Source organism: Thermobia domestica, chromosome 1 (genome assembly GCF_964235325.1).
Source record: "Thermobia domestica chromosome 1, izTheDome1.hap1.1, whole genome shotgun sequence".
NCBI lineage: Eukaryota > Metazoa > Arthropoda > Insecta > Zygentoma > Lepismatidae > Thermobia > Thermobia domestica.
This window is the reverse complement of record NC_137454.1, coordinates 148,154,621-148,168,968: the sequence shown is the minus strand read 5'-3', so window position 1 is coordinate 148,168,968 and position 14,348 is coordinate 148,154,621. Positions and strand designations below refer to the sequence as shown.

Sequence of the window (14,348 nt, the reverse complement as noted above, 5' to 3'; positions counted from 1 at the left end):
CGATACGAATATGTTGTAGAAAACTCATGAACAAGCTACTAGCTTACGGAAAACCCCATATGAAGACGGGAACAATGGATTCAAGAGCCAGCTAAATCCGATTGTTAGTACGCGCGCCTTTGGTAGATGGGGCCCAGTTCGATTTATGATCAACAAAACTACCAATGACCAACAAATCAACCAATATCTTCCTGTTCCGTTTAGAAGTAGTTTATCAGTTCATGTTCTTGCCTTAGGTGAGGTAAAGCCAAGTTAAATTTTCAGTACGTGTGTTTGAGATACAACAATGAAGTGGACAACTATTCATGTAACTCAGTAGTAGAAGACTTTAAATTCGGACGAACAAACGTTTTTTTTTCATTTAAGCTCTACTATGTAAAAATACTTAAGAATATACTTTTACCAAAATTAATAGTTTACAAGTCATCCAATTTTGAATAAAGGAATCCGTGACAACATTTAAATCTCCTTACTTGAATTTTATAAACTAAATAAATACATACCTGCTATTAGAAGACTGACAAGAGCAACAAGATGAAGCTTGTTGACTGATATGGAATGACTATCCATAAACACATCCAACAAATGAATTGATAAATGGACTGTCGTATCGCTCAGTTTAAATTCCTCTGCAATGTTACATATGAAATCAACAAGATGAGGGCGGAACTGTAACTAGAAGATAAAGATTTGATTAGGAAAAAATAATAATGTAATATGAAAACACATTAATTTATTCGAAAACTAACACAATAGAAACTCATGACCCTTTATGAAACCTCAAACGTACTAATATCAACATTGAAGTTATGCACTTATGATTTTTGTGACTTAAATGAGATATTAAGTTAAGATGCAACTTAGTACTGTCGACTGAATCATCATTGTAAATTTTACACTTGTAAGTAGCATTTCTTTTTAACACTAAACAGATTCATCGAGGCCTTTCTACACGGTACACATTGAAATTATGTGATTTTCCTGAATTTCTATGACTGAGTGCGTAAATTTTCCCTGATTCAAGACAGCACCAACACTATCATTTATGGATAGTTTAGAGAAAAAATAATTTCTTAATGGTCTATACCATCCGTATCGTTGTCCAACGCTATCGTATTTATTTTTGTAAAATACACGATAAGCTTACTTTCTTAATATAAATACTTAAATTTCGTGTCAAACTTTCCATATTTGGAACACGGTAAAACTAGTACTAAACAATATTTACGCTCTAACGACATTCTTAATATTTTAGCGTTCTGAATACACTCGTAAACATAAACAAGTAAATATATATCATAATATGGCCCATCTGATACATTTTTTCCGTCTGAATTTTCCTTTTTTCAAAGCTTAAGTTTTACACCTCCTGAGGGTCCTCAAATTTCTTTACTTCTAAAGATGATTTTATTTCTTCAGTCCTTTTCTTATCATCATCTTTTTGAAACTGCCCTAATTCTTTAAGGTGTATTTCGTATGTCCTGTGGGAAGCTCTAATGTTTGTTAACATTGCTTAAATAATAGGGACTTTCTGAATATTTTCGTGAAATCAGACTGCATTTTCCACTGTCCTCTGAGCAACTACACTATGTTCATGTACATTTTCTACAAATACGCTTTTACTTTCTGGAAGAAAGAAAAAAAAAACGTTCTGCACTGTAGCGTTTCTACGTAATAATCTGCCACAATCCCAATTAACATTGCCATGTCTTGAAAGAACACGTATTTTCAAAAATGCTTTGAAGCTCAATTCTACGATGAAATGAACTCCATTAAAAACCTACTTATCGTTGCACGTTCAATTTCCATTATAAAGACTAATTATTGCAAAATCAAAGTAACCAAAAAACAAATAAATAAATAAAATAAAAATACCTGACTCTTCTATAAAATATAGTAATTCCCCTGAATTTCAGCATATTTTGAAGCATTTTCCTGTCTTTACAGGTCAGTGCGGACCCTGTGCTTGAATATATAGTCAAAAACATCAGCTCTTATCCATGTTTTATTTGGCTTTCCAAACGGGTATTCACTACCTCTGAGAAGTAGCTCCCTAATTGACCAATGATATCGACAATCAAACGCGCTAGCCATTTATTTTGTTACTTTTGTCTCCACTTCAATACTTCCTTAAGCGGTACACGGTCATCGAAAAATATGAAACCTTTAACTTACACAAAGATGTTACGAGGTGTCAATCCTAGCTGATTAAAAAATTAAATAAAACTTTAAATTAATTGAACTGATCAAATAAGCAGTTACATTAATCATAACAGAACGACAAATAATAAGCCATGACATTGTTTAGTCCACTGGATGGTGGACGTTCAACTAGATGATAAAGCAAAACATACTACTCACTGTAGTTGAATTTGAGTGTGGGGGCTACTTTCATTCATTCAATACGCATCTCGGGGCTGAAAACATCCATCACTGAATGTCCACCACCCATCACTTTTTCAAAATTATTTCATATGCACGAATTGCCAGTAGGAACAGGAATAAAATTAAAAAGGCTCCTGGAATGGCTGGGTTGTCATTTCGCTGTACCAGAAAAGCGAGGGAAATCAAAGTTATGCCTTCACTAGTCTCTCAAAAAGATTTTTCTTTCTTCATCTCTCATCGCATCGTGTGGATACTTTCTTTTAAGGATGTTTCACGTGCTTCTTACTTTGGCGTATCAACCAAACCAACTCCTTTCTGAACCCTGAGATTATATCATTACGTTACCATAACATTTAATCTTCAGGGCTAGAGTTTACAAAGAGGCTGTGGACGGTCGCATGACGCACGTTCAACTTGCTGATATGCGTGGCCGCACACTGGCTTCCAGTGTCATTACCACTTCTATACGCACTCGCTTTATTACTATACCAACTCAAATTGACCTTACTGATCCAAATACACAGAATGTGATTCTTCAAAATATCGATCTGACAGACATTACCTAGATGTATGATACAACAATTTGTAATCAAACATTAACGAGATGAGCTTTCCTTATGACTTCACGCAATTATTTGTATACACTTTCATGGATAAATGACTGAACATCGAATTACATTACACGAGTACCTGAAAACAAACCATTTACACCAGAATTTAAAGATTTTCGTTCCTTACGGTTACATAATATTATGTATGTACAGAAGGCTGAGTCACGAACATGTATCTAACTTTGAACTCGAAATTACCTTAAGAAAAACCACGGCGCCAGCACCTGTTAGTCCCAATGTGACTCTCCATGTATGTTTACACTAGCCCTACGCAACTTCCATTGTAGTAAGAGAGAGAACTGTCAACCGAATCCTGCGCAAAAAATTAACTCTCTGGAAAGTATTTAAGTACCGGAGACATTATCTAAGTAAGGTTCATTATTAGGAGAGAGACCAACTGCAGATGTCTCTATAAGTACCATCATTCGGTGCACAGGTGGAATTTCGCCGTTATGCTGGATGAAGCTCTGATTCATCTACCTCATTGTGGCAAAATTCGCGTTATTACTTACACATCGGCAAACTACAACTTCCTATTCAGAATTCAACCGTATTGTAAGGCAACTTTCTCGAAAGGATTTATGTTCGTCGTGGGATATTGTTATAATGAAAGATTCATTATTCGTAAGATACCCAAAAGCAGTAACATCAACTCTACACCTGATGGCAGCACTTTCTTTGTCTTTCTGGGATGAGCTTTTGTAAGTCAAAAATTTTCTGCAGCAATTCCAAAATAAAAAATCACGATGATACTATCATATTTTTATTACAGCGATACATGGCAATTATTCTGCACAGGCGCGGCAGATTTTCTGCGATCACATCGCAGATCGCGGCATGTTCTGCTATGGGGACTCTACATACTATCAACAACACACACTGATACTTAATTATACAGAGGACCTGACTCGTCTGTATGGAAATACCATAAATCGAGTCAGTTTGCACTAACACAAGACCTCATCACATACATCTTATTCTACGCATAGATTTCTGAAGAAATGGAGACAACCACCGATATCAAGCTACTCCATAGGCACCACAGTAGTATATGATGAGTTTACCGGTGTTTTTAAATCATCCGGTGAGATCTCTATATTTCTGCGAGTTTGGTAAGAGGGCACTTTCTTCGCGTCATATCACCATCTCCGGGAATTGGACCTACAACGGACGTTCTGTAAAATGTGGGACACATGTAACCGTTCATCACACATGGAGGATGGGGGAGTCATGGAGGGTAATTAGACACACGGAGTCACTATACTGTACAACAGCATTCGACATCTCCTAATAGATGACGAAATGGAGCCTAAGGTGCATTCATTTTCTTGGCACTATTTTTGAATTTGAAATAGAAAAATTCGTATTGAAAAGTGCCACGACATATCCTTCCCAAACCCTAATCACTTAGGAAGCCTGATTACATACTACGCATTTACGAAAGCGAAACAGTAATGCAAGATCGTAACTAAATCAACTAAATGCTGGCCTTTAAACAACCAGACGCGATGATTGTGTACGAATTGGTGGAGTTTGAAAGTTGAGAACACATATACGCGACTAAACGTTTTGTAGTTAGTTATCTTACTTAGTGTTAGGGAACAAATTTGGTTGAAGCTGTCACGTCGTCGAACCCAGGATCTCTAGTATCGAAGACTAGATAATTAGACTCTAAAAAACTCGGCAAAAAGTCTTTATTAATGAGCAGCTGACGGATGCTGGTACCTTGTTCTCGGTCACAAATTTTTACTTTTTCGAATTTGTCATATGGAAAGAAAATTAGCAAAAACCGAAAGAATAGTATTCCAAACAAGTTTAATCCCTTGGACAACTGATCAGGGCTGAGTGTCTGTTTAAGCCTATGGGCTTAATACGCTTGCAAGTTCGTGTGATTGTGTTCTTATTAAGCCTCTAGCTCACAGTGATTCTATGCTAAATCTAATAGGGAAAGAGTATATGCAAATCAAGGAGAGATCTCCAGTACAGGCGTAAAGATTGACAAGTTTCTCCCCGGTTTCCCTGCTTTAAAAAGATTACCTGAATAAAACAACAATCGGGGTTCTGTTCTGAGTTCTAAATTGAGACAGTAAGAGTAAATAAGGCAACTACAGAGCTGGTATCAATGAAAACCCTATGACAGAATCAGGAAACAAATTTCGTAATTAATCAATCAATTGATTACAAGGAAGTTGGGTCGGGATACGAACTCTGAACCAAATTATTCGAATCTGTGATGTCTGTACTACAATCCGACTAAATTTCAGGCATCTCGGGTTAGTGGTTTGTCCAGGACAAAGTGATAAGTATCGCTCTGTTTGTAATATTTAGATGCTTCTGTTTGTTGTATAATGTTACATCAAAGTCTTTTCAAGAGACAGAATCTGTACGATAGTTTGCGCATCTCCACTCATCTTCAACTATTGGTTCTTGAATAGACATAAGGATCTTAACAAGGGGACTACTCTTGCGGTTAGAACCCGGAAACCGAGGTTATAAAGCCTGGTGCTTCTGCCTCGCGAAGTGTCTTCTGGAATAGGACGGCTTCGACTTCCCTCCCTCCGACAGGTACGAAGCAACCATGTAAACCTTAGTTAACTTCGTGTTTCGGTTATACGCATCTTCGGAGTTCAGAGATAGATTTAGTTTTCATGTCATCAGTTAGACTTGGTCTCCCGCGTGAGCAAGGAAAATTCCGACTTAGAAAGTTTGCCAGCCATTCTCAATGGAATTAATTCAATTTTTCTCTTTTTTTCGCGAAATGATAGTTTCTGGCGATCATCAACATAGTTTAACAGGGTTCTCTACAATTGGTCTTCTCGGTCTAAGTCACCTCGCTTTCCGATTTAGGTCAGCTGACTCTTGGTGTTAGATATTTTTCTTCCATTTTACTGAAAATTCGCTGGACTTCAGATTTATTCAAAAACTACTTTCTCACACTTAGTCAATTTCACATACCATTTGTGATTTTCCTCCAGTTTCAAGAAATTAATCGGACTTTGTCAGATTTTTAACAAAATAACACTTAGGAAATTCCGATGTCTCCTTCAAGGAATTATTCTCATTTAACTATGTTTTAAGAAATTACAGAAATTTTCTCGTCGCTTCGCTATATCTAGCAGGAACGTAATGACTTTTCTACTTATGAATTTTCAATGGTTTTGATGAACTGTACGTGACTAAAAGCTGACATAATTGAGAAATATTATTAACACCAGTGGATAGTGGAGATATTTACTCTTATTATCATTTTTATTATTTTCTATCATTTGCTGTTCACTTTCCCTATCTCTCCACGTGAGTTCTGACACTTTAATAAGCATCTTTGCACTTTTATACCAGACTGAACACCTCTAGACCTTGCATGTTAGGCATTGAGTTTTAATGACTATTAAGTAACTCCAATGAGTATCAGTTGATAAATGAGCGCCATGTTTTTTATAATATTAATATAAATTCCGAACATGTAATTCGCTCCATATAACCAGACCTTGTACTAAAAATTTATTTTTCTTTTAATTTTCTTAACTAATAGACTGTTACTGAAGAATGAGTGATCATGCATAATTGAAGACACGATATTCCGATCTGGCTACTTGTTGCATCTTACCTCTACCACTTAATACAGGACGGCCTGCAGTTAGTAGATATGTCGAGTTCCATTTTCTCTGACGTGGGATTTCCCACACTTACATTAACAATTCAACGGCTGGTACCTCACGGCCTGTTAGGGTAGAGTGACAGGTTCTGGACGATCTTTTTTCTCATCCTCTTGTCCATTCTTCACTGGGACGTTAGTGGAGCTATGTGTTACAGAGATATTTCTCATCCATTCAACTTAGACATGGACATTTTCATCTGGTTAGAAGATTAGAGGGAAAATGTCGGTAACTCTTGTCTGGTTAGAGGACTCAGATTAAAAAATTGCTACGCTCATTTTTATCTACCTTGATAAGGACAACTTGGTCATCTCTGCTCTCAATGGCCGCCTGCCCTAACATTACATATAACCACCCTTAATACATTCGCAACCATATCGATTTTAGTCGTTTAGTATAGTTCCGTTATACGACTGACGACTGTCTTTTTGTCTTTCGTCCAATGCATAATCTTAGTAGTTAATAACACTTCCGTTTTTAACTCAACAATACGGTTTAAATACACAAAACTTTATTATGATCATTGGTCGTATCTTTGCAAAGAATAACGTATCTTTCGTCTTCTTGTAGCAAAAACTACTCTTAAAAAAAAAAAAAAAATAAAAATAAAAAAAAAATAAAAAAAAAAAATAAAATAAAAAGTTTAAAAGTTACGAGAAGTCAATCCCACGCTATACTTAAAGGCGCGCATTGTCGGTGTTCCTTTTGTTTTGCCAAGTGTTTTTTAATGTGATTATTTTCCTTGTTACACAAGATGGTAAAAGTCGATTTACTATTGAGGAACATCTAGTTCTTTGTGTATGGGTACAGTAAGGACACTTCTGGGTAGTACACCCATATGGAAATTTACGCCAAAAGTGTATCATCCAGAAGTGTCCTTACTGCACATGAGAAGAGGCCAACACGTAAAGCATGAACAAATTAGTGATTTTTTTTCCAATCGTTTAAATAAACCAAATACAACTTATTGAAATGTATAGAAACTGAAGAGTACGACCGTTGCAGTGATTCAATGATAGATACACAACGCAGTGGTAGCACCAAAAATATGACAACCATGTCAGTGACAACTTATATATCTTCCTTCATTCGCCAGTGAAACTGACAAACAAGTAATCAGCGGAAATGCACATTAAAAGAACCTCCAACAACCAGCACACACCTGGATGGGTAAGGAAAATTAATGTGCACTAGGAAAGGCAGACTTCTCGACTAGCTTCAGTAGTCCAGAGTTAACAACATGCGACGACTTGCTGCAATTCGTCACAAATGAAAATAAATGGAATTCGTACGAACTTCATTGACGATCTTGCCAGTCTCGTGTTTAATCACTCCGGAAATTCTGAGGAGGACACGTGCACATGTAGGCGAATTTGACTGTGAAAAATTATCAAAATATTGTAAAAATACCTTGCTAAAGCAGTAGTAGATAGAGCAATTAGCACACACGATTTCGGAGTTTCTTCCGCAATCTTTTATTACAAAAATTCCGTCATATACAAATATAACAAAAGCACCATAAATGAAGTACGAAGACCAATACAATGTTCTTTATGTAAATTCTCGTTTGAAATACGGGTGCTTCCAAGGGAAGGACACTCCAGAGCTACAGGCAAGCTACGCGAAGTTAGGATCTCCCATTACTCCAAGCACGCATAGAGAATGGTTAAGGTCCCACAGAGCTTCAAGCAAACTGAGAGGAAAATTCACCAGTCGAAACTGATGCCGCTGGAGATCGATCATACAGTGACTTTTATACCCTCTTCTTAGGAGGTGGCAGCACTAGTGTTTCTCTTGTCACGTCTCCTATCGGTGACGATGTCGTCTGCTTGCTCTTAGTAGAAGTGGCTTCATTTACAAACATGAGGCACGTGTAGGATATAGCAATATTGATAAACTTGACTACTGAGAGTGGCAATCTTCTTTGTGTCACAGGTATTTTTATAATATGTCTCCCTTTAATATATTTCAATACAATTTATGCACTGATTCCAATACTTTCTGTATCACAACGATATCTATATATCTGATTGTGCTTTCCATCTAGTCCGAACTTCAACTTTCAAAACAAAATGAACTAAAAAATGATACGTAGTTCTCTTTATAATATTTTAAGTAACAAGAGCACGAAAATATTTACTATACTCAATTAGTTCAACTATAAACTGCTTAAAAAATATATCTGATGTTGAGTAGTAAGCAGTAAAAACTGTTATTACAGAATGAAGAACAGAAGTACAGAAACACTATTCACAAAAATTGCGTATATGGATGAGCTGGCAATAAAGCTTCATTTCAATTTAATTGCCATAGCATGTGTTCAGATCAGTTTAGTTCGGGTTAATCGTATTGCATTCTTAGCCACCTTTACGAGTTGCATTCTTAGCCACCTTACACAAATAACAATTGATATCTGGCACTGTAGCTTAATTAATGAAGTAGCATAAGCGATTAAAAATAAAAAAAAAAAATTAAAAAACTATATCACATCAAATTTAATTACTTTAAGACAAGTCATTAAGAAGCGATAACAAGATAGCAGCAACGTATCATATTGTTAGAAAATCTTACCTGAGGAGACTGACGCAGCAACGTTGGTCTTGAATTTTCCTTTCGCCGCAGTCCATCTGTAATATCCCCTGCATATTCGGTAAGCCACCACTTGGTAACAAGTGACATCTGTCAGTAGAGAAAAATTAAATAATATATGGCTGGCTGTCAACAGAATTATCGTAACTGAACATATGCAAAACTCAAGCAGACGAATAGGTCGCTTATTCAATCCCCAGAGGAGGGAGCACTCAATAATAATAATATGGAACATTAAAAAACTTACCTTATACGATATTTTATTTTCACACTGCTTAAATGATTTAAATTAAAATAATTTTGCATTTCATTCTCCAGAAGAAATTAAAACCAGGAAATCAAACAAGAGGCAAGTACAATGTTGATATTACGTTTGCTTTTTGTAACAAATTTTAACAAACATATACGTATATATGTATTTTTAAAATTTACTGCGTCTTTCTTTTTGGTCTAGAGTCATGGTTCAATCACCATTTTCTTCAGCATAACGAGCGATACCACAGTGCCACTTACATGTCCGTATCATACATCTGAACTGGGAAAAACCGAATTTTTTTCTAAAAAATCATCACCCGGAACATTTTGCTGCTCTGGCCCGAGCCTGGGTTCACGCAGGTACCTGAAAATCTCTACAAAAATACGTAGTCAAGTGCACAATGCGAGTGCAAAATTTCAATCTTCCATCTTGAAAACAAGGGGTGGAAAATTTTTTTGAAAATCTGAATGTGAGACATACAGACCTCTTCCCTAGTTAAGCAAACGTAAGCTCCTTCCTCCACCTCATAAGCTTCTATTTTTTAGAAAATCCTCCAACATTTTCCCATTGTTGTCTGTTCAGTTCTATTAATTAAAACAATATACTTTTCTTCCTGAATGGTCAGCGGAAAATTACCAAAAATATCAAACATGTATTGAATAAAATATTTCAGAAACAAGATGCAGATTGAAACAGAGTACTAAAGATAACGATAAGATTGAGCAGTAAAACCTTTTGTTCCCGATCCAATGAAACGAATGCTTCGGTCAATGTCAAAGTAGTTAAATCGAAAAAAATGAAATGAAATTTTGAGTTTTACGTCCCACGGTTATGCCGGTTAGGCTAAAGGAGACGGTAATAATGAGTAATGAATGAAATGGTGGAATGAAGAAAGTGGAAGGAAACGGGAGAACCCCGAGAAAACCCACGCACACGGTGTTTGTCCACCACAAAGTTCACTTGGCGGGAGCAGGGTTTGAACCCGAGACCCCTAGCACCAGAGGTGAACGCTCTACCACTGAGCCACCGCGGCCCACAGTAGTTAAATCGAGAAGTTAATTAAATCCATGTTTCATGGATTCAAGGTTTTTTTTTTTTTTTTCCAACTTTTGAATTGCCATACTCAGAAGTGGAAGAGAATAATGATATACCTAATCCTGTGAAATCCAAATCCATCATACAATAACATTCCTTTTCTTTCTTCTTCGCTGCAATCCGGGGCATTTAAGCGTCCCGAGAAATATTTTCGGGACGCATATCTCGATTCCGTGACGGTCTTGGATTTTCCGGGACGAATGGCAACACTAGCCTAGCCTAGAATCATGGTTCAAATGGCACTTTTCTCAGTATAGCGCGCCCTTTCCAACGGTACCACTCTCATCTCCGCATCATACACCTGAACTGAAAAATTCGGGAAAAACCGGAAATTTTTCTGAAAAAATTACCCCCAAGGAATAGTTGCGCCCTTGGGCCTCGGACCCGGGTTCACGTAGGAATCTCAAAACAAAACTGAGAAACCGTCAAAGGTGCACACAATCCGTATGCAAAATTTCAATTTGATATCTTAAAAACTAAGGGCGTGAAAAATTCTTGAAATTAGCCTTAAGAAAAAGTTACGCCCCTCCGCCCCCACTTGGCACCGCCAAATTCACCATCCGGTTCCAAAACGCGTCTGGGGTGTTCTTTGCTCCAATTCACTTGACCAATAAAAAAGAACTGGCTTAAATGCCTGTTACAGAACCTTTGCGGTCAAAGACAACACTACGCCATGTCAACAACAGTTACCATAAATTCTAAAAGAGATAATTGCGGAAACCATCAAATATTTTATGGAGCCGGTGTGAGAGTAAAAATAGGCATTACTTAGTTTCTATTCATTATTACGCACTACGGACGAACCCACAGTTCCACACATTAATTTACCATTATGCTCCGCTCCTTGCCGCAATCAGATTGAGATTATGCAAACTAGAGAAACGCAAAACTTATTTGAATATATACCAAAGTTTAACTGCCATCGTCTGACCAAAGAGGAAAATAGTAGAAAAATGAAAACACGCCCTTCACAAAGTCATCTGTTTATCCACTTCCCTTACCCATTTTGGTAAGACGGAAACGAGTTAGCTACAGAATACACACATAATGGGTGCTGGTGTAATTTTGGCGCACATTTTGGAAGGTTTACAGGTAAAATTGATTATTTTGTATGAAAGGAAATATTTATAAGAAACGCATTTCTGCACGCGACAGAATTTTATACAAAGTATTTTAGTTTTACAAGTGTAAGATCATATCAAGTCCTTTACGATGGATCAAATAAGTGAGAGCATATGGAATATGTTATTTTCCACCGGCGGTGTATTTCTGCACAGTGTATAGAAGTTGTATTTTATATTTGCAAATGAAGCGTTACTAGTACGAAACCATGACAAGTGCGATTGAAACTCGTATCCGTGCAGGTATAGTTTTGGCGCACCAATAGAAATAATTGTTGAAAAATTGTAATTCTTTCACTAACTTACTTCCTTTTGTTACCCAAAAGATTTGCGCTAGGCGATATGAAAATATCTCACTTGGCATAGATAAAATTATAGGGGGCCATCAGAGATAATTGCTGAAAAATTACAACTCTCTTTCGATTTGCGTATAAAGACGGTTTTTGGACTTACGGCATAAGAACTAGTGCAAAAGCACAAACCAACCTGTGCTAGGTGGCCACTAAAAACATGAATGCTAATTAATCGAGTCGAAGTAGGGCGAAGCTGGTGGTCCCACGCGGCACGGCAGGGGTACGTCCGAATGGAACAAGAGCATCAGCGATGGTGGGTATACAAGTAAGTGAGGACAGTGAAAAAGTAGATTTTGCAAATATGCGAGTTCAAATAGCACTTGTTATGGCTTTACACTAGTAACGTTTCACTTGCAAACATAAAATACAGCTTCTGTACACTATCCAGAAGTACAACGCCGGCGGAAAATAACATCTAATAGAGTCATCTTTCATATGCACTCACTTCTTTTACCCACCGTAAAGCACTTGTAATAATTTTGCACTTGCAAACCTCAAATACAGGTGTATTACATTTTATAAAATTTTGTCGCCTGCAGAAGTATGTGCCTTATGAATATATCCTTTCATACAAAATATTCAATTTCACCTGCAAATCTTCCAAAATGTGGTGCGCCAAAACTACACCAGCACCGTCGTATCCATGCCAAAACCCACTTATTTTCACTATTATATCCACCATCGCTGACGTGTCTTCACTGGACGTGCCTGCTTCGCGCTGCCCTGACTCGGTTAGATAGGATCCATGCTTTTAAAGGCCACCTTGCACAGGTTGGTTTGGGATTCTGCACCGTAGTTTCCATGCTATTTATTCGGAAGTCGTATTTATAAGTAAATCGAAAAAGAATTGTAATTTTTCAACAATTACTTCTGGTGGCTCCTTTGAATTTTATCTATGCCAAGTGAGATATTTTCATATTACCCAGCACAAATATTTTAATAGACAAGACGACAGGAATTAGTGAAAGAATATATTAATTTTTCATCAGTTATTTCGAGCGGTGTGCCAGTAGTAAACCTGCATGGCGCAATGTACATTTTATGCAGGGAATTTGGCTTAAGTGACCTTTTCTTATACAGATTTGGTATGCGCTTAAGTTTTACTTCGCTCGTAGCTCTCTGAGAAAATCGAATTTATCAAGTATAAAAAACTGCGTTAACCAACAATAAAGTAACTTTTTGTTAATGGTTAGACGAAAACTGTGTGTGTACGCGATCATCATATTTTTCACTTAATGAGGCCGTAATTCAGAGAATGTCATATATAGACCTATGTGACTGCCGTTTAATATTGTCACAATAGGCTATACCGGTAACCGGAACATACGTTTTGCTTTTTTTAAGCGCGTCGTAAATAGCTTTACAAGTACAAAAAAGCAAATTTATGTTAAACTGTATGACAATAAAGGAAACTGAAAAATACAAAGTTAATCAGAATACCATTCGATAATTCTTAGTATGTCAATTGTATAAAAATCTTGAGTGAACACTTCCACGAAGTGAGAAACATAATTTACGTATCCTAACAACTAATTTAAAAAATGATTTATTGTTACCTACACTTTAATCAAAACAAAGAAATTCTACTTAGTAAAAATAATTTCTGCGTCGGTAAACTTCACTAAACACAATGGCTTTTAAAACACACGTGCACGAACCTTTTCATTATCTTCTTTGAGAAAGAAATTAAGACATGTAGAATGTCGTTCAGAAAAAAATACTTCAGCAGCCGTTATGATAACTCTTCTACTTCAACTTTCTGTACTTTCCTGTACATATCGATAAAGATTACAACCTAACACATAAAATTGCATTTAAAAATTTACATTTCTTCTACTAAATTCATACCACCTGCGCTTCACCAAAGTGCAGCTGCAGACCATAAACAAAACTGTTGCCAGGTCCTATCATCCGAAAATGACAATCAACAGTCGCCACTCAAATGATACCAGCTGGACTGTACTTCAACCAACATTCCCTGTCAACATAAATAGTTGTAATAAATGCTGTACATTATGCATTATATTGTTATACATTGATAATTTAATACAAGTTTAAGTATCTGTTAGACTAATTTTTTTATTATAATGGTTAATGCTAATAAACCCTGCTGAACAGAGAATTTGTTTAAGCGAGACAATAAATAAGATGTAACGATATGTTGATTCTATCATTAAAGTCATGACTATCAAGTTAGCATCGCCACTTTATTTCAATCATTATTTATTCCAGTTGACAGCACAATAAAAAATTTGAACGGCGCAATTCAGCACAAACGATAG

At 36.5% G+C, this 14,348-nt stretch overlaps 1 protein-coding gene across 5 annotated transcripts in view; it reads right to left on the bottom strand.

The window, feature by feature from the left end:
• Window positions 1-14,046, bottom strand: part of LOC145689959 (cyclin-J-like) — a 31,612-nt gene extending 17,566 nt beyond the window's left edge. The window contains exons 1-3 of one of the 5 annotated variants that reach the window (XM_081764381.1): window positions 13,915-14,046; window positions 9,224-9,331; window positions 504-675 (exon numbers count right to left, since the gene is read on the bottom strand). In XM_081764381.1, coding sequence (XP_081620507.1) covers window positions 504-675; window positions 9,224-9,331; window positions 13,915-13,977 — 343 coding nt within the window. In that variant the 5' untranslated portion in view covers window positions 13,978-14,046. Of the gene's footprint in view, window positions 1-503; window positions 676-9,223; window positions 9,332-13,626; window positions 13,650-13,724 lie in introns of those variants that run through there. The other 4 variants (XM_081764354.1, XM_081764344.1, XM_081764362.1 and 1 more) reach the window with 4 other exon arrangements.
• Window positions 14,047-14,348: the final 302 nt, after the last annotated feature.